The sequence below is a fragment of the Mobula birostris genome, chromosome 2 (genome assembly GCF_030028105.1).
Source record: "Mobula birostris isolate sMobBir1 chromosome 2, sMobBir1.hap1, whole genome shotgun sequence".
NCBI classification, from domain to species: Eukaryota; Metazoa; Chordata; class Chondrichthyes; order Myliobatiformes; family Myliobatidae; genus Mobula; species Mobula birostris.
This window is the reverse complement of record NC_092371.1, coordinates 189,032,408-189,052,198: the sequence shown is the minus strand read 5'-3', so window position 1 is coordinate 189,052,198 and position 19,791 is coordinate 189,032,408. Positions and strand designations below refer to the sequence as shown.

Sequence of the window (19,791 nt, the reverse complement as noted above, 5' to 3'; positions counted from 1 at the left end):
TGGTGACATGGTGTTTCTTCTGCTTCTGTATGCTCTAAATTAATGGAATCTAAAGTTGTCAATATCATTCCAAATTCTCATTCTCCACTATGAGCAGTCATGAGCTATATTACCATAAGACACAGGAACAGAATTAGGTCATTAGGCGCATTGAGTCTGCTCTGCCGTTCTATCATCGCTGATTTATTATCTTTCTCAACCCCATTCTTTTGCCTTCTCTCTGTAACCTTTGACACCCTGGCTAATCAAGAATCTATCAACCTCTGCTTTAAATATACTCAATGACTAGGCTTCCACAATCACCCGTGGCAATGAAATCCAGATTTACCACCATCTGGCTAAAGAAATTTCTCCTCATCTCTTTTCTAAATTATGCTCCTCTCGTCTAAGGCTGCACCCTCTGGCCCTAGACTCATCCACTAGAGGAAGCATCCTCCCCACATCCACTCTGTTCAGCCTATTCAATATGTTTCAATGAGATCCCCTCTCATTCTTCGAAACTCCAATAAGAACAGCACAGAGTCATCAAACGCTCTCAGACATTATCTCTTTCCTTCCCAGAATCATTCTCATGAACCTCCTCTGAACCCTCTTCAATGACAGCACATCTTTTCTAAGGCTACATCCACACTAGACCAGATAAATCCGTAACCAAAGCTTTTTCTCGTTTTGACCTTCTATCCACATTGAAACAGAGTTTTCCTCCTCCGAAAACGGAGCTTTTTAGAAATGCTCTCCAGAGTGAATAAATCTGAAAACGTTTAATATCCGGCGTAGTGTGTACAGGGTAATTGGCTATTTTTAAAACCGCTGTCATGACATGCCGGAACAAATGGTGACGGAACAATGTGCTGGAACAAATAGATGCAATTGTCACTTTTGCCCAGTAACTCATTTTATTGCACATGTTAAATACAGCAAAATAATGCACAAAGAAATGGCTAAATGAGGTAACAGCAAATTTCACTTTTGCCCAATAACAAGCCTTATTGCATTTAGGTGTAGCTGTCGTCCCTTTCATCGGTGAAGAGACTATGGCTGTAGGAAATATTTCTGGACAAACGTGCACCAAGTCTTTCGTTTGGCAATTTCCTTTTAAGTTTTTCTAGTCCGTTACTGGACAAAGACGCACCAAGCATACAGATTCCACTTCGTTTGTTTTCTGTGTGTCCTGTGCATGCCCAGGAGGAGGAGATTCACCCAAATGTCCATTTTAATGTGAACAGAGGTATTTTCAAAAATGCCTAGTGTGGATGCCTGCCGTTTTCACGCGAAACCGGCGCTTTCAAAATTATCCGGTCTAGTGTGGATGTAACCTCAGATAAGGAGTCCAAAACTGCTCACAATACTCCACGTGCAGTCTGACCAATGCCTTATAAAACCACAGCATTACATACTTGCTCTTGTATTCTAATCTTCTAAAAATAAATGATAACTTGCATTTGCCTTCCTTACCACTAACTCAACCTGCAAGTTAACCTTTTGGGAATCCTGAACAAGGACTTCAAGTTCCTTTGCCCCTCAGATTATTGAATTTTCTCCCCTTTTGGAAAATAGTCTACACCTTTATTTCTTCTACCAAAGTGAATAACCACACACTTCCCTACACTATGTTCCATTTGTCACTTCTTTGCCCATTCTCCCAATCTAAGTCCATCTGCAGACACCCTGCTTCATCAACACTACCTACCCCTCCACCTATCTTTGTATCGACTGCAAACTTAGCCTCAAAGTCATCAGTTTCATCATCCAACGTGAAAAGAAGCAATTCCTGTGGAACACCACTAATCACTGGCAGACAACCAGTAAAGGCCCCCTTTATTCCCACCTTTTTCCTCCTGCCAGTCAGCCAATCTTCTTCTATCCATGCTAGTATCTTTCCTGTAATACCATGGGCTCTTATCTTGTTAAGCAGCCTCATTGCAGCACCTTGTCAAAGGCCTTGACAATCCAGGTAAACAACATCCGCTGACTCTCCTTTGTCTTTATCTTGTCTGTTATTGCCTCAAAGAAAGCTAGAGACTCCTAGAAGTCTGGGGAAATACTGCAATTTCGCAAAGAGACTTTCAATACACATACTTCAGTATATAGACCACTGTGGGAATCTGGTTTAGGCAGGTGCACAATGTACATCACCCTAAGTGGCTCACTAAGTGTCATTAAAGCTTCAGATGGTTGTGATGTTAACCTGGGAGAGGACACCGACTTTGATTCATCTTTTCTTCCATAGAATTTGTAATAATTTTGTAGAAACAACATTGGTGGTGTTTTCCAGAAGCACAAAGGAGTGCAGAGATATTTGCTGTTCAGTAAACAATATGTTTTGTGATAGGTTAGATCTGGATGATAATGTGCACCACTTCATTCAGTGTGACAGCATAGCTTTTGGTTGATAGAGGAATTGGGTAGGTGAAAACTAAGTTTTGCCATGAACATTATTGTTGCTGGGCATTGTGATGTAGGTGGGCAGGCAGGCAGTGGGTCTTACAGATGTTGAGTGTAAGACACCCTTTCAGAACAAGTCAATGGTGACTTTGACATGGCCTCCAAACATCCACAAAATTAAATGTCATCTGTATCAGGGAGGAGAAGATGGCAGCGCGACGCAGCTCACAGCAGCCACTCCGGTGGTGATGTCTGTTATTTGTCAAGTAGGGTACCGTGCACAATCTTGATTTGATGGAGACGGACATGAGAGCACGGAGGAACATCTGGTGAAACTTCTGAAATGCCTGCTTTGCTGCTGCTGCTGCTACTGTGTGGTCCAGAATCTCCGGAGGAGAAGGCCCCGAGTCCTCAGCTTTGCTTGTTGCTCAGCAGCCAGGGTGGGGTCGAAGCGCTCGGCAGAGGATGGTGCTCGGAGTGGCTGTGTTGGAGGGGCTGGTCAGAGGCTCGATGTTTTCGGACGGACTCAGAGTCCGCTGCGGTCGGGTGCTTCCAATGGTGCTGTATCGGCAAGTTGGCGGTGCTTGGAGGTACATGGCGCCTGTGTGGGATGATGAGTCTATCGGGACTTTGAGACTTTTTTTTACCGTGCCCATGGTCTGCTCTTTCTCAAATTATAGTATTGCTTTGCACTAACTATATGTTATAATTATGTGGTTTTGTCAGTTTTAGTCTTGGTTTGTCCTGTGTTTTCTTGTGATATCATTCTGGAGGAATGTTGTATCATTTTTAATGAAGGCATTTCTAAATGACAGTAAACGAGGACTCAGTGTCCTCATAATCTAATCTAATCTTACAGTTTGACAACTGAGATTTGATTTACATGTGGAGTGTTGCTGGTTGAAGATAGCTTCACTTGCAAGGCATTTTTGGAAGTGAGGTAGAATGTTATAATGAGAAAGAACTAGTAAAGTGTTGGGTGAATGATGCAGCTTTGTTTGACACTGGTCTTCATTGAGATTGGCTCAATAGAGGGGATTGAGTGTAGTGTATCTGAGTTTGCTGATGATACTAAATTGAGTGGAAAAGCAAAAGAGTGCAGAATATATGGAGAGTCTGCAGAGAGATTTAGATTGGTTAAGTGAGTGGGCAAGGGTCTGGCACATGGAGTACAATGTTGGTAAATGTGAGGTCATCCACCTTGGAAGGAAAAATGGAAGAGAAGATTATTATTTAAATAGTAAAAAAAATTGCAACATGCTGCTGTGCAGAGGGACTTGGGAGCACTTGTGCATGAATCACAAAAGGCTGGTTTGCAGGTGCAGCAGGCTATCAAGAAGGCAAATGGGATGTTGGCCTTCATTGCTAGAGGAATTGATTTTAAGAGCAAGGAGGTTATGTTGCAATTGTACAAGGTACTGGTGAGGCCACACCCGGAGTACTGTGTGCAGTTCTGATCTCCTTACTTGAGGAAGGATATACTGACTTTGGAGGCAGTGCAGAGGAGGTTCACCAGGTTGATTTCAGAGATGAGAGATTGAGTCACCTGGAACTGTACTCACTGGAATTCAGAAGAATTCAGAAAGATTATGAAAGAGCTAGACAAGATAGAGACAGGAAAGTTCTTTCCACTGATAGGTGAGACTAGAACTAGGGGACATAGCCTCAATATTTGCGGGAGTAGATTTAGAACTGAAATGAGGAGGAACTGCTATTCCCAGAGGGTGGTGAATCTGTGGAATTCTCTGCCCAATGAAGTAGTGGAGGCTACCTCAGTAAATATATTTAAGATAAAGTTGGATAGATTCTTGCATAGTAGGGGAATTAAGGGTGTAGGGTAAAGGCAGGTAGGTGTAGATGAGTCCGTGGACAGATCAGCCGTGATCTTATTGAAAGACAGAGCAGGCTCGATTCGCCAGATGGCCTACTCCTGCTCCTATTTCTTATGTTCTTATGGCTCTGTTGTAAACCATATCATGGTGCAAACATAAGAAAGAGATGGATTTCTGTTGGCAGTTGAATTTGAGCAGGGTATTCCATAATCATTCTTGAAAGATGAAGCAAATGCTTTGGCATATTTGAAAAAGGCTGATACTTAACAATGCATGTATTTAAAAAAATAATCATTATGCAGTCAAGATCATGACCAGTATGTCTCAAGATGGACAAAATACATCGTGTAATTTGGAAACCAGATTTTCAGCCACTGGAGAAGTTGCTTCAGAAAGACTCTTGTGACAACATTCCCCTGTAGAAACTTCCCTGTAGTTACCAGACATCCTCCTCTCCTTTCTTAAAGATAATCTTTGGCATACCTTACTCTTTTCAGATGAGTAAAATGCGATTATAGATTTGATACTTAAGCTTCTTAGGATCTTAGCAGGGTACCGTGTTCTTCCAATGCACAATTTTTCGGATGTGATATGGTTTTCTCAATTTCCTATCAGTTAGAAATAAACTGCTGAGAGAAGGAGTCAAAGGCACTAATATTAAAAACTAGTTGATGAATTCTTTGAAGCGTTCTTTCCAGCAAGCATTAACAACTTGAATCAAAGGTGTTCAATTCCATTTCTGGTTTTCACTGGGGAAGCAGTGTTTGAGCTGTAGACGGCTTTACCACCTTTTAAGAACTTGAGAATATAATGCCATTGTTGAGCCTTGTGCACTCTCAGTCTATCTGTCTTTAGGTCAACGATATTCCAGTAGACCTCTGGAACTGTAGGCACATCAACTGATGCAGTGCTGAATTTCACCACTGGCATCTGTCTTCATCAAGATGTGGATCCTAATATTTGAGAAATGATTCACATTTTCCAGTCTCACTAAGAACTTGCATCTTACATTTACAACTGATTAGCTTGTAGTCATTCTCACCAAATCAGTCATAGCTCTGCATTTCTTTGCAACTACCAATTATGGCATACTTCAGGGCAGCTCATAAGCCATGGACACTTTGCTACTCCTGTAGGTGAGTTGTTGACAGTCTACCTGTAAGTGCTAACTTTAGAGCTTCTGACAGCCTCAACACTGATTGTCTTATGACAACATTTAGATTGACATTATTGTTTTGGAGTCAGGTTGATGAAAGTAATAAAGCACTTTAAGCCACAGCCTGTCTAACAATCATCTGCATCCATTGTGGCTATTTACACAAACTTGTTCTCTGACTGTAAAAAGTAAATTGACAAAACACAAACAGAAATTATTGCTTTTCAATAATGTTATAACATTTTGCACCAGCATTACCGCACTCGAAATACTGCTCACCTCTTTTTGTTCAACCTGAAGTCCTGCTTTAAGTACATCCCGAAGCTGAACAAGCTGTTTTCTTTCTTCATCCTGCACCTGCTTGATCTGGAAATAAAATCTATATAGTCATATTTCAGAGAGCAAAACTAGTTGTGCTCAATAGGTGCAGAATTAAGAAAAAAGACAAGAAAGTGCTATTTTTCTCCTATATCAACCACTTAGCACATATTCACACATGGAACACTTATGCAGTTTCATTGATGGGATGATAATAATGAAAAAAATCTCTATTAAGTATTCTTACTTAACTTCAATCAGTCAAAAAGCTGGACAAGGGAAATTGATATATAGCTCTAGAAATTCCACAGATGTCCAGTAATGCAACATCCAACAAGATAATTGAATATATGAAAATGTTTCTTTTTCCACCTCTCCTCTTTTCATTTCACATTTAATTTTGGCACATTCCACTAAATATTTCATCCAGATGCCAAATAGCTGAACAACATTATTAACAATGTCATTTTTCAAATAGGAATCATATCTGAAATCCAAAGCCAAGCTTACAGAGTGTAGATGTGGTAAAAGGAGAACTGACTGCAAAAGGAAATAGGTCCTCTCGTGTATTTGCAAGGCCCGCTCATTCAGTGGAATTGGACAAAAGGACAAATGAAAGAAAATGAAGGTTTAACTAATTTAGTCAACAAACTATCAATAAAATAATCAGTTATACATGAATAGCAAAAATAGACAAAGTAACTGGAAATGCCCCCCCCCCCCCCAATTTCTAATATGATTGAATGCCAGTGTCTATTGCTGTGCAAGCTGTCCTTGGTTAGAAGCTGCTTGACAAACAGGAAATTAAAGAAATTCTTAAGGCTTAAAGTGCAGAATGTAGTAGCATTTCTAGTAACCTATTTGCTAAACTAAGCAAATCAACAGTATTCTTAGGGTAATACTAATGAATAACTGACTGAAAAAAAAATGAAAATAGCATTACAAAAGATCAGCAAAAGAAAAATTTGTGAGATTATATCTTAATTAGGTACAGTAATTTGCACAGGATGAAAAACGAGAAGCAGTTCTGAATAGTTCACAGTGTTAGTTGGCTAAACTCTAAAAGTAGTTGTGGAAAATATAGTCATGCATAATCAGAAATTATTAAAACTATGTTGTCAATATGCACAGTAACTAGTAAAAATGCAGATTTATTAGCATTTATTTGTTCAGAAACTTAATGAGTGTCTTATTATGGGTTTAACCAATTAAGTTATGTTGAATCTTATTTCAATTTGTTCAGCTGACTGCTTTGATACACTTGGGCAAATATGAAAATGTTGATATTTTCCCAAGTCAGTCCATCAAAAAGGAATAAGTTACAGCATAATCCAAGTGGTTAAACCTCATAAGGCACTCGTGGTTCCAGTTGCCCTGGCCCAATTATCTCATCATGATCATGAGATGTACAGAACCCCCCTGAGTCATTTATTCATTAGCGATCACTGGTAATCGATTATGATTCTTCTCCTGGTGGTTGATCTGGTCACTTGTGGGTCTTGAGATGACTAAAGAGGCTGATCCATGATCTACAAGTCCTATTGTAGTGTTGGCAGGTGTAGGTCATTGAAGTGGTGAAAGATGTAGCTGGTTGGGCCTTTCCCAGACTCTCCTTACGTTGAAACCACTTAGACTCAGTGGCACGGTGGAGGTAGATAGGCCAAATTTTGATCCACGCCCTCCCCCCCATTTTTCTGAATTCAAGTGAGTACAGGCCCAAAGCATTAAATCGCTGCTCATATGATAACCCTTTCATTCTCGGAATCATTCTCACGAACCTCCTCTGAAACCTCTTCAATGTCGGCGCATCCTCTCTTAAATGAGGGCCCAAAACTGTTCAGAAAACTCAGTGAGGCCTCACCAGTGCCTTGGCATTACTTTTAGTCTTCTTGAAATGAATGTTAACATTGCAGTCACTTTCCTCACTAATGATTCAAACTGCAAATTAACCTTTAGGGAATCCTGCTCAAGGACTCCCAAATCCCTTTGCACCATGGATTTTTGAATTTTCTCCGTTTAGAAAAGAGTCTACGCTTTTATTCCTTCTATCAAAGTGCACGACCATTTGCCTGCCAAGACTGTATTCCATCTGCCACCTTGTTGCCCATTCTCTGAATCTGTCTAAGTCCTCTGCAGCCTCTCTGCTTGCTCAACACTACCGCTCCCTCCACCTATCTTCATATCATCTGCAAACTTGGCCACAAAACCATCAATTCCATAAAAATAAAGATAACACAGTGTAAGTAGAATGGCCATTGCTGTGAGTGTACCAGTGTGTGGAGTGGCTTTGCCTCATCAGGCTTGGGCGAGGGCAAGTACCTGATAAGTTTCTCTTTTTGCTCTTAATTCCTCACTCTTTGCCTGTTAAGAATGGCTCCAGGGGCAGTGTTTTGTACCATGTGTGAGATGCGGTAATTCAGGGAAACCTCCAATCTCCCAGGTAACACATCTGCACCAGGTGCACTGAGCTGCTATTCTTCAGAGAATGTATTAAGGAACTAGAGGTGGAGCTCAATGACCTTTGGCTCACCGAGGAAAATGAGGAAGTGATAGATAGGAGCTACAGGAAGGTAGGCACTCCTAGGTTGCAGGAGGCAGATAACTGGGTAACTGTCAGGAGAAGGAAGAGAATACACAACCAGTGCAGGGTGCCCTTGTGGCCATTCTCCTCAATAATAAGTATACCACTTCAGATACATTGAGGGGGATGACCTACAGGGCGAAGTAGCAGTTACCGGGTCTCTAGCACCAAGTCTGGTGCTGTGGCCAGAAGAGAAGAAGAGAGGTGAAGTGCACTGCAGTGGTGATAGGAGATACCATAGTCAGAGGATCAGAGACGAGATTCTCTGGATGTGATAGACATGCCCAGATGGTATGTTGCCTCTCAGATTTCAGAGTCAAGGATATCTCGAATCAGGTGCATGGCATTCTAAAGGGGGAGACAGTGTGTAATGAGACTGCTAGGAAGGAAAAGCTGATGATAGGACAAAATTGCAGTCAACAGGATGAGTTGGAATGTAAAAGGTGAATAAAAATCAAAAAGGGTTAACATAGGACTGAAGGTGTCATATTTGAAAGCGTGCAGTATGCAGAATAAGGTAGATGAAATTGTAGCACAGTTACAGATTGACATGTGGGCATCACTGAATCGTGGCTGAAAAAAAGATTATAGGTGGGAGCTTAACATCCAAGGATACACAATGTATTGAAAGGACAGATGGTTAGGCAAAGGAGGTGGCGTGGCTCTGTTGGTAAAAAATGAAATCAAATCATTAGAAAGAGGTGACATAGGGTCAAAAGGTGTTGAATCATTGCAGGTAGAACTAAGGAACTGCAAGTGTAAAAAGACCCGGATGGGAGTTATATACAGACCCCCAAGCAGTAGTAAGGATATGGTCTACAAATTCCAATGGAAGATAGAATATACATGCCAAAAGGGCACTGTTACAATAGTCATGGGGAAATTTCAAAATGCAAGTAGATTGGGAAAATCAGCTATGTACTGGATCCCAAAAGGGGGAGTTTCTACAATGCCAACAAAACGCCTTTTAGAGCAGTTTGTGGTTGAGCCCACTAGGGAATTAGCTATTCTGGATTGGGTGTTGTGCAATGAACCTGAATTAATTAGAGAGCTTAAGATAAAGGAATCCTTTGGGAACAGTGATTATAATATGATAGAATTTACCCTGAGATGTGAGGAGAAACTAAAGTCAGATGTATCAGTATTATAGTGGAGTAAAGGAAATTACAGAGGTATGAGAGAGAAGCTGGCCAAAATTGACTGGAAAAGAACACTGGCAGGCATGACTGCAGAGCAGCAATGGTTGGAACATCTGGAAGCAATAGAGAAGACACAGGATTTATACCTCCCAAAGAGGAAGAAGTATTCTAAAGGCAAGATGACACAACTGAGGCTAATAAGAGTAGTTAGAGCCAACATAAAAGCCAAAGAGAGGGCATATAATACAGTAAAAAATACTGGGATGTTAGAGGATTAGGAAGTTTTTAAAAACCAAAGGCAACTAAAAACATTAAGGAAATGATAGGATACAAAAGTAAGCTAGCCACTAATATTAAAGAGGATACCAAAAGATTCTTCAGAAACATAAACTGTAAAAGAGAGGTAAGAATGAATATCGGACCACTGGAAAACGATGCTGCAGAGGTAGCAAGGAAATGGCGACAAACTGGAAAAAGTAATTTGCAACAGTCTTCACTGCGGAAGACACGAGCAGAATGCTGAAAGTTCAAGTGTGTTAGGGGAGTGGCAAGTGTGTGAAATTGCCATCACTAGGGAGAAGGTTCTTGGGAAACTGAAAGGTCTGAAGATATATAAGTCACCCTGGACCAGATGTATACACCATAGGGTTCTGAAAGAGATGCATGAAGAGATTGTGGAGGCATTAATAATGATCTTTCAAGTATCAATTGATTCTGGCATTGTCCTGGAGGAATGAAAAATTGCAAATGTTCACTCCACTCTTCAAGGAAGAGAGGTATCTATGTAAGCGTCTGTGTCAGGATGCTGTTCATGACTATAGCTCAGCATTTAATACCATCATTCCCACAACCCTGATTGGGAAGTTGCAGAACCTGAGCCCCTGTACCTCCCTCTGCAATTGGATCATCGACTCCCTAACAGGAGACCACAATCTGTGCAGATTGGTGATAATATCTCCTCCACGCTGACGATCAAAACTGGTGCACTTCAGGAGTATGTGCTTAGCCCACTGCTCTACTCTCTCTATACCTGTGATTGTGTGGCTAGGCATAGCTCAAATACCATCTAAAAAATTTGCTGACGATGCAACCATTGTCGGTAGAATCTCAGATGGTGACAAGACGGCATACAGGAGCAAGATATGCCAACTAGTGGAGTGGTGCCACAGCAACAACCTGGCGCTCAACATCGGTAAGACGAAAGAGCTGATTGTGGACTTCAGGAAGGGTAAGACGAAGGAACACATACCAATCCTCATAGAGGGATCAGAACTGGAGAGAGTGAGCAGTTTCAAGTTCCTGGGTGTCAAGATCTCTGAGGATCTAACCTGGTCTCAACATATCAATGTTGTTATAAAGAAGGCAAGACAGCAACTATACTTCATTAGCAGTTTGAAGAGACTTGGCATGTCAACAAAAACACTCAAAAACTTCTATAGATGTAACATGTAGAGCATTCTGACAGGCTGCATTACTGTCTGGTATGGGAGAAGGGGCTACCTCACAGGACTGAAAGAAGCTGCAGAGGGTTGTAAATTTAGTTGACTCCATCTTGGGTACTAGCCTGCAAAGCACTGAGGACATCTTCAGGGAGCAGTGTCTCAGGAAGGCAATGTCCATTATTAAGGACTTCCAGCACCCAGGGCATGCCCTTTTCTCATTGTTACCATCAGGTAGGAGGTACAGAAGCCTGAAGGCACACACTCAGCGATTCAGGAACAGCTTCTTCCCCGCTGCCATCTGATTCCTGAATGGACATTAATCCCTTAGACGTACCTCACTTTTTAAATATATATTATTTCTGTTTTTGCATGATTTTTAATCTATTCAATATACGTACACTGTAATTGATTTACTTATTTATTATTATTTTATTGTTTTTTTTCTTCTTCTATATTATGTATTGCATTGAACTGCTACTGCTAAGTTTACAAATTTCATGACACATGCTGGTGATAATAAACCTGATTCTGATTCTTAGCTCAGTGGTTGAGAAGATATTGGAGTCGATCTTTAAGCATGTATCTTTGGGGCACTTGCAGGCACATGATAAAATAGGCTGCAGTCAGCATGGTTTACTCAAGGGAAAATCTTGCCTGACAAATCTGTGGTAATTCACTGAAGAAACAACAAGTAGGATAAACAAAGGAGAATCATTTGATGTTGTGTATTTGGAATTTCAGAAGGCTTTTGACAAAGTGCTGCACATGAGGCTGCTTAATAAGTTAAGAGCCCATGGTATTACTGAAAGGACTCTAGCATGGATAGAGTGTTGGCTGATTGACAGGAGGCAAAGAGGGGGAATAAAAGGAGCCTTTTCTGGTTGGCTGCCAGTCACTAGTGGTGTTCCCCAGGGATCTGTGTTGGGACTGCTTCTTTTTACGTTAAATGTCAATGACTTGAATGATGGAATTGATGGCTTTGTGGCAAAGATTGTTGATGATACAAAGATAGGTGGAGGGGCAGGTGGAGGAAGTAGAGAGGCTACAGAGGGACTTAGACTTAGATCTGGAGAATGGGCAAAGGAGTGGCAGATGGAATATGGTGTTGGGAAGTGTATGGCGTGCACGTTCATAGAAGAAATAAAAGGGTAAACTATTTTTTAAATGGAGAGAAAATTAAAAAATCTGTGGTGCAAAGGGCCTTGGGAGTCCTTGTGCAGGATTCCCTAAAGGTTAATTTGCAGGTTGAATCTGTGGTGTGAAAGGCAAATGCAATGTTAGCATTCATTTCAAGAGGACCAGAACATAAAAGCAAGGATGTTATATTGTGGCATTATAAAGTACTGGTGAGGCCTCACTTGGAGTATTGTGAGTAGATCTGGGCCACTTACCTAAGAAAGAATATGCTGACATTGGAGAGGGTTCAAACAAGGTTCACAAAAGTGACTGTGGGATTGAACGGCTTGTCACATGAAGAGTGTTGGATGGCTCTGGGCCTGTACTCACTAGAATTCAGAAGAATTAGGGGTGACCTCATTGAAACCTATTGAATGTTGAAAGGCGTTGATACAGTAGATGTCAAGAGTATAGAAACATAAAAAACCTACAGCACAATACAGGCCTTTTGGCCCACAAAGCTATGCTGAATATGTCCTTACCTTAGAAATTACCTAGGGTTACCCATAGCCCTCTATTTTTCTGAGCTCCATGTACCTGTCCAGGAGTCTCTTAAAAGACTCAATCGTATCCGCCTCCACCACTGTTACCGGCAGCCCATTCCACACACTCACCACTCTCTGCATAAAAAAACCTACCCCTGACACCTCCTCTGTACCTACTTACAAACACCTTAAAACTGTGCCCTCTCGTGCTAGCCATTCCAGCCCTGGGAAAAAGCCTCTGACTATCCACATGATCAATGCCTCTCATCATCTTATACACTTCCATCAGATCACCTCTCATCCTCTGTCGCTCCAAGGAAAAAAGGCCGAGTTCACTCAACCTATTCTCATAAGGCATGCTCCCCAATCCAGGAAACATCCTTGTAAATCTCCTCTGCACCCTTTCTATGGTTTCCACATCCTTCCTATAGTGAGGTGACCAGAACTGAGCACACTACTCCAAGTGGGGTCTGACCAGGGTCCTATAGAGCTGCAACATTACTTCTTGGCTCTTAAACTCAATCCCACGATTGATAAAGGCCAATGCACCGTATGCCTTCCTAACCACAGAGTCAACCTGCGCAGCAGCTTTGAGTGTCCTGTGGACTCAGACCCCAAGATCCCTCTGATCCCCCACACTGCCAAGAGTCTTATTATTAATACTATATCCTGCCATCATATTTGACCGACCAAAATGAACCACCTCACACTTATTTGGGTTGAACTCCATCTGCCACTTCTCAGCCCAGTTTTGCATCCTATCGATGTCCCGCTGTAACCTCTGACAGACCAGAGAGTGGTGACTCTATGGGATTTGTTGCCACAGGTGGCTGTGGGTAAATTAAAGGCGGAGGTTGATGGATTCTTGACTTGTCTAGGAACGAAGGGATATGGGGAGAAAGCAGGAAATTCAGCCTGAGAGGTAAAATGGATCAGCCATGGTGAAATGGTGGAGCAGGCTCAATGGGCCAAATGGCCTAACTCTACTCCGATATCTTATGGTCTTATCCTCCAAATCGTTGATATTCAACATAAAAAGAAGCAGTCCCAATAGACCCCTGTGGAACACCACTAGTCATCAGCATCCAATCCAAAAATGATCCCTTTAGTCCCTCTCCTTTCCTCCTGCCAATCAACCAATGCTCTATCCACGCTAAGCTCTTATCTTGTTTAGCAGCCTCATGTGAGGCACATTGTCAAAGCCCTTCTGAAAATCCAAATCCACAAATATCCACCGATTCCATTATCTATCCTGCAAGATTGACAGCGGGGCGGGAGAGCGGGGAGAGACACTGTGTAGCTTCAGTTGTTATGCAGACCAGGTCCTTATACAATGGTCTGCTTATTACAGCTCCAGGGGAACAGATGCTGGAGTAGCTGTTGCATGGTGGGCTTTCCGTGCTGTGTTGGCATGTAGTCACTCCTGACAATGCTGCCTTCCAGTATTAAATGTAATTATATGTGCCTTGCGCTGTCTGTTCTGATTCTGCAGCCACACTTTTCTCAAAGACTATAGGACGCAAAGCATCCAGTAAGCATCAGGCTTTAGTCTGTAAGGTCACATTCAACCATGGTGATGGCCAGCTGGAGGTAGTTTCTGCAAACTGTGTCAAAACTGTGGAACATAAACTGTCTCCACAATCACGCACTGTGATGCTGTAGTAAAAGTCGATGTTTGAATGCTGGACTGCCTTGTCATTATTCTGAAAATTCTTACCTGCACCTCTGAAGTCTTTCAAATTGTATTCTACGTTGACTTCTCAATCCAACTTCCCCTTTGGTCTTGTGAAAATATACTGAAGTGATGTAGTATATTTTGCAGAAGTCAAAAGACTTTCAGTAGATCTTTTACTAACTTCTTATATCCCTCTTTAATTCAACCCATTTTAAATTTTACAAACACAAAGCTTTTTATTTGCATCATTATTATGCTCCTCCTTCCCATCCCTACTTCTATGCTTCATTTACATAGAAACATAGAAAACCTACAGCACAATACAGGCCCTTTGGCCCACAAAGTTGTGCCGAACATGTCCCTACCTTAGAAATTACTAGGCTTACTCATAGCCCTCTATTTTCCTAAGCTCCACGTACCTATCCAAAAGTCTCTTAAAAGACCCTATCGTATCCGCTTCCACCACCGTCGCCAGTAGCCCATTCCACGCACTCACCACTCTCTGCGTAAAAAAACTTACCCCGACATCTCCTCTGTACCTACTCCCCAGCACCTTAAATCTATGCCCTCTTGTGTTAGCCATTTCAGCCCTGGGAAAATGCCTCTAACTATCCACACGATCAATGCCTCTCATCATCTTTTACACCTCTATCAGGTCACCTCTCATCCTCCGTCACTCCGAGGAGAAAAGGCCAAATTCTTTCAACCTGTCTTCATAAGGCATGCTCCCCAATCCAGACAATATCCTTGTAAATCTCCTCTGCATCTTTTCAATGGTTTCCACATCCTTCCTGTAGTGAGGCAACCAGAACTGAGCACACTACTCCAAGTGGGGTCTGACCAGGGTCCTATATAGCTGCAACATTACCTCTCAGCTCCTAAATTCAATTCCACGATTGATGAAGGCCAATACACCGTATGCCTTCTTAACCACAATCAACCTGCGCAGCTGCTTTGAACGTCCTATGGACTTGGACCTCAAGATCCCTCTGATCCTCCACACCGCCAAGAGGCTTACCATTAATAATATATTCTGCCATCATATTTGACCTACCAAAATGAACCACTTCACACTTACAAGCTTACATGACAGAATTAGGTGTGAAAAATTACATGTCTAACTTTTGTTTAACCCATTAATGGCAGAATATCCAGACTAAACATCAGCAAGCACATGACCACAGAGGACCCAGGCTGTAAAAATAGGCGACAAGCTCTCCTCTACAATCACTCTGAGCACCTGTGCCCCACAAGGCTGAGTACTCAGCCCCCTGCTGTACTCACTGTACACCCATAATTGTGTAGCCAAGTTTCCATCAAACTCAATATATAAGTTCTCTGATGACACAATTGTAGGCCGTATCTCGGGTAATAATGAGTTTGAGTACAGAGAGGAAATTAAGAACCTGGTGGCATGGTGCAAAGGCAATAACCTATCCCTCAATGTCAGCAAGACGAAGGAATTGGTTGTTGACTTCAGAAGGAGTAGCAGACCACACAACCCCATTTACATCAGTGGTGTGCAAGTGGAACAGGTCAAAAGCTTTAAGTTCCTCGGGGTCAATATCACAAATGACCTGACTTGGTCCAACCAAACAGAGTTCACTGCCAAGAAGCCCACCAGCGCCTTTACTTCTTGAGAGAGCTAAAGAAATTTGGCCTGTCCCCTAAAACCCTCACTAATTTTTATAGATGCACCGTAGAAAACATTCTTCTAGGGTGCATCACAACCTGGTATGGAAGTTGTCCTGTCCAAGACTGGAAGAAACTGCAGAAGATCGTGAACACAGCCCAGCACATCACACAAACCAATCTTCCGTCCTTGGACTCACTTTACACCGCACGCTGTCGGAGCAGTGCTGCCAGGATAATCAAGGACATGACCCACCCAGCCAACACACTTTCCATCCCTCTTCCCTTGGGGAGAAGGCTCAGGAGCTTGAAGACTCGTACAGCCAGATTTGGGAACAGCTTCTTTCCAACTGTGATAAGACTGCTGAATGGATCCTGACCCGGATCTGGGTCGTACCCTCTAAATATACAGACCTGCCTCTCGGTTTTTTTTTTCACTGCCTTACTTTCCCTTTTCTATTTATGATTTATAATTTAACTTTTCAATATTTACTATGGATTTGTAATCCAGGGAGCGCGAAGCGCAGAATCAAATATCGCTGTGATGATGGTATGCCCTAGTATCAATTGTGTGGTGACAATAAAGTATAAAGTAAAATACAGTAAAGTAAAACAACTATATGCGATCTGATTCCAAAACTGACAAACTAGCTTCTAAAGGAAAACATTGTATGGCATCCAAGAGTATGTTTCTTTCTACCTTCTAGTTCAATACATACAGGTCAATACTAAGACCAAAATATTAGCCTAACATGCACGAGTGGACTCAAAGGAGAGAGAAAAAAATCAAATCTAAGAGGTGCACATCTTGGTTTTATTCTAATAAAACTGAAAACAGTAATTTGTATTCTTTCATATTGTCTGTGAAATGTACAACATAGTTGAATTCTCAGTAATAATTAGACTTACAGCATGCAAATCTGTCGCCAACTTTTCCATGGAGGGTTTTAAACCTTCTACAGCCTTCAAGCCATCCTGAAAAAAGCTGACAATAAACAGTGAAACTGAAATACATTGAATAAATTCATCAAAACTTCGGCATGAAACAATGTCATTAACTTTTAAAAATAAATGCAGTATAAACTTTAATAGAATTCAAAAACTTACTTGCATTGTGCATGGAAATATTTAATGAGATTCTGGAGTAAATCAACGCCTTTCTTAATCTTGATCTCATTAACCTTAAGCAAATACTGTGAAAGAAAAGAACAACTTTCAAGCTGAAAAATCACTCTATAGGCATGAATATATCCAATGTAACAACATTCTTGAGAACAGCATCAGGCTGTAGGATGTGGTAATTATGCATTTAAAATATTCACAATGAACAATGCTAGCAAATAAACTTCTCAAGAGATTCAAAATATCATGCGTCAGTACAAAATGTGTGTGTATTTATTAGTTTATAGGAATCAAGAACTATCATAATGACTGATATGAAAATCCACACCTCTTCTTCACCGGTACAGCAAACATGTACAGTATTTACAATAATTTCACTCTTACCCATGCCAAGCTCCCAATTTAAACAACTGATGTAGCACATACACCAGTACATATACATCTACTTCAATCACTAGGGTAGAGCAATATACTGGCAGACAAGAGTGCAGTCAAACTTACTTTCTTCTTGATCCTAAACTTACAAATGACCAACACTTTTTCCTGAGACTACGTTCCAAAGGTTATCAATCTTTGGACTAGAGCAAAAACCTTCAAGGTCTCAAAATATGTCTCAATGACAAACACCATTCATCTGTCTCAATTCCACTGGATATCAGCAAATCTTACCCACTTTCCTTCTTGTAGATCTATATCCTCATCCAAGAATACATCCAGTCAATCCAGACTGCACTGATCCAGAATTGTTTGCTATATATCTAAATAAGATCTCACCATAGCCCTGTACCTTACCTTTGCTTTTGTACTCCGATACCCATGTAATAAAACTGGCATACCATAGGCCTTCCTAAATATTTAATATATCTGTATGTTGTTCCTTCATGCACCAGCACACCAAATTCTTTGTTCATAAATATTTACTAGTTTTTCAACATTAAAAACCATTAATCATAAAGTCATAGAAAAATACAGCACAGAAATAGGCACTTTGACCCATTCAGTTCATGACGAGCCATTTAAACTGCCTACTCCCACTGACCTGCACTGGGACCATAGCCCCCCATACCCCTACCATCCATGTACCTTATCCAAACCTCTCTTAAATGTTGAAATCAAGCTCGCATGCACCACTTGCGCTGCTAGTTCATTCCATACTCTTACAACCTCTGTAAAGAAGTTACCCCTCTCGTTCCCCTTACTTTTTACCTTTCACCCTCAACCCATGACCTCTAGTTGTAGCCCCACCCAACACAGTGGAAAAAGTCTGCTTGCATTTACCCTATGTATACACCTCATAATTTTGTATACCTCTATAAAATCTCTTCTCAATCGTCCATGTTCCAAGGAATAAAGTCCTAACCTATTCAGTCTTTCCATATAACTGAGGTCCTCCAAACCAAGCAACATCCTTGCAAATTTTCTCTTTACTCTTTCAACCTCATTTACATCTTTCCTGTAGGTAAATGACCAAAACTGTAATCCGTATAAACTCTATGAAGTTGATGTCATTTTGCCTTACTTGTATAGATTCTATGTCTGTCTCGCAAGTAAATACTGGTGCAAAATATGCATGCAAGATCTCCCCCCAACTCCTTTGGCTCCATAATAGACTACCATTCTGATCTTCCAGAAGACCAATTTTATCCTTGCAATCCTTTTGTTTTTAACATATCTGTAGAATCCCTTAGGATCTTCCTTCACCATGTCTACTAGAGTAACCTCATGCCTTCTTTTAGTCATTCTGATTTCAAGTGTTCCCTTGCATTTCCTATACTCCATAAGCACCTTATTTGTTCCTACCTGCCTATATCTGCAACACAACTCATTTTTTCTCTGAACCAGGGTCTCAATATCTCTTGAAAGCTAATGTTTTTAAACCTGTTATCTTTGCTTTTTTATTCTGACAGGCACATATAAACTTTGCACCTTCAAAATTTCACTTTTGAAGGCCTCCCACTTACCAAGCATACCTTTGCCAGAAAACAGCCTGTCCCATTCCATACTTGCCAGATCCTTTCTGATACCATCAAAATTGTCCTTTCTCCAACTTAGAATCTCAGCCAATAGACCAGACCTACGTTTTTGCATATTGACTTTGAAATTAATGGTAATGTGATCACTAGATGCATAGTGCTTACCTACACAAACTTCTGTCACCTGCCCTGTCTCATTCCCTAATAGCAGATCAAGTATCACACACTCTCTCATTGGGACTTCAATGTACTGATTAAGAAAACTTTCCTGAACACATTGGACAAACTCCATCCTAACTAATCCTTTTACTGTATGGGAGTCCCAGTCAGTACGTGGAAAGTTAAAATCACCTACTATAACAACCTTATATTTCTTGCAACAGTCTGCGATTTCTCTACAAATTTGTTTCTCTAAATTCCTCAGACTGTTGGGTGGCCTGTAACATAGCCCCACTGACATGGTCATACCTTTCTTATTCCTTAGTTCCACTCATAACATCTTACTAGATGAATTCTCCAGTCTGTCCTGAATGAGCACTGTCATGCCAATTTTCTTGATCAGTAGCGCCACCCCTCCTCCTTTAATCCCTCCTGCTCTGTTGCGTCAAAAACAATGGAACCCCAGAACACTGAGCTGGCAGTCCTGCCCCTCCTGCAACCAACTCTCACTAATGGCTACAATATCATAATTTCAGGTGTTGGTCTATGCCCAGTTCATCTGCCTTTCCTACGACACTTATTGTATTAAAATATATATAGCCTGAGGTCTTAACAACATGTCTCCACATTCTCTCAACTATCTGCCCTGGCACTCTGGATCCCAACTCCCTGCAACTCTAGTTTAAACCTGCGTCTCACCCCGTTCTCTATTACTA

The 19,791-nt window shown here is 41.3% G+C and overlaps 1 protein-coding gene across 1 annotated transcript in view; it reads right to left on the bottom strand.

Annotated features, from left to right (window-relative positions):
- The window catches only part of LOC140193965 (arf-GAP with SH3 domain, ANK repeat and PH domain-containing protein 2-like), a 268,459-nt gene that overhangs the window by 102,313 nt on the left and 146,355 nt on the right, over positions 1-19,791 (bottom strand). Inside the window, exons 7-9 of the mRNA XM_072251199.1 lie at positions 16,929-17,014; positions 16,731-16,806; positions 5,653-5,739 (exon numbers count right to left, since the gene is read on the bottom strand). Coding sequence (XP_072107300.1) covers positions 5,653-5,739; positions 16,731-16,806; positions 16,929-17,014 — 249 coding nt within the window. The remainder of the gene's footprint in view (positions 1-5,652; positions 5,740-16,730; positions 16,807-16,928; positions 17,015-19,791) is intronic.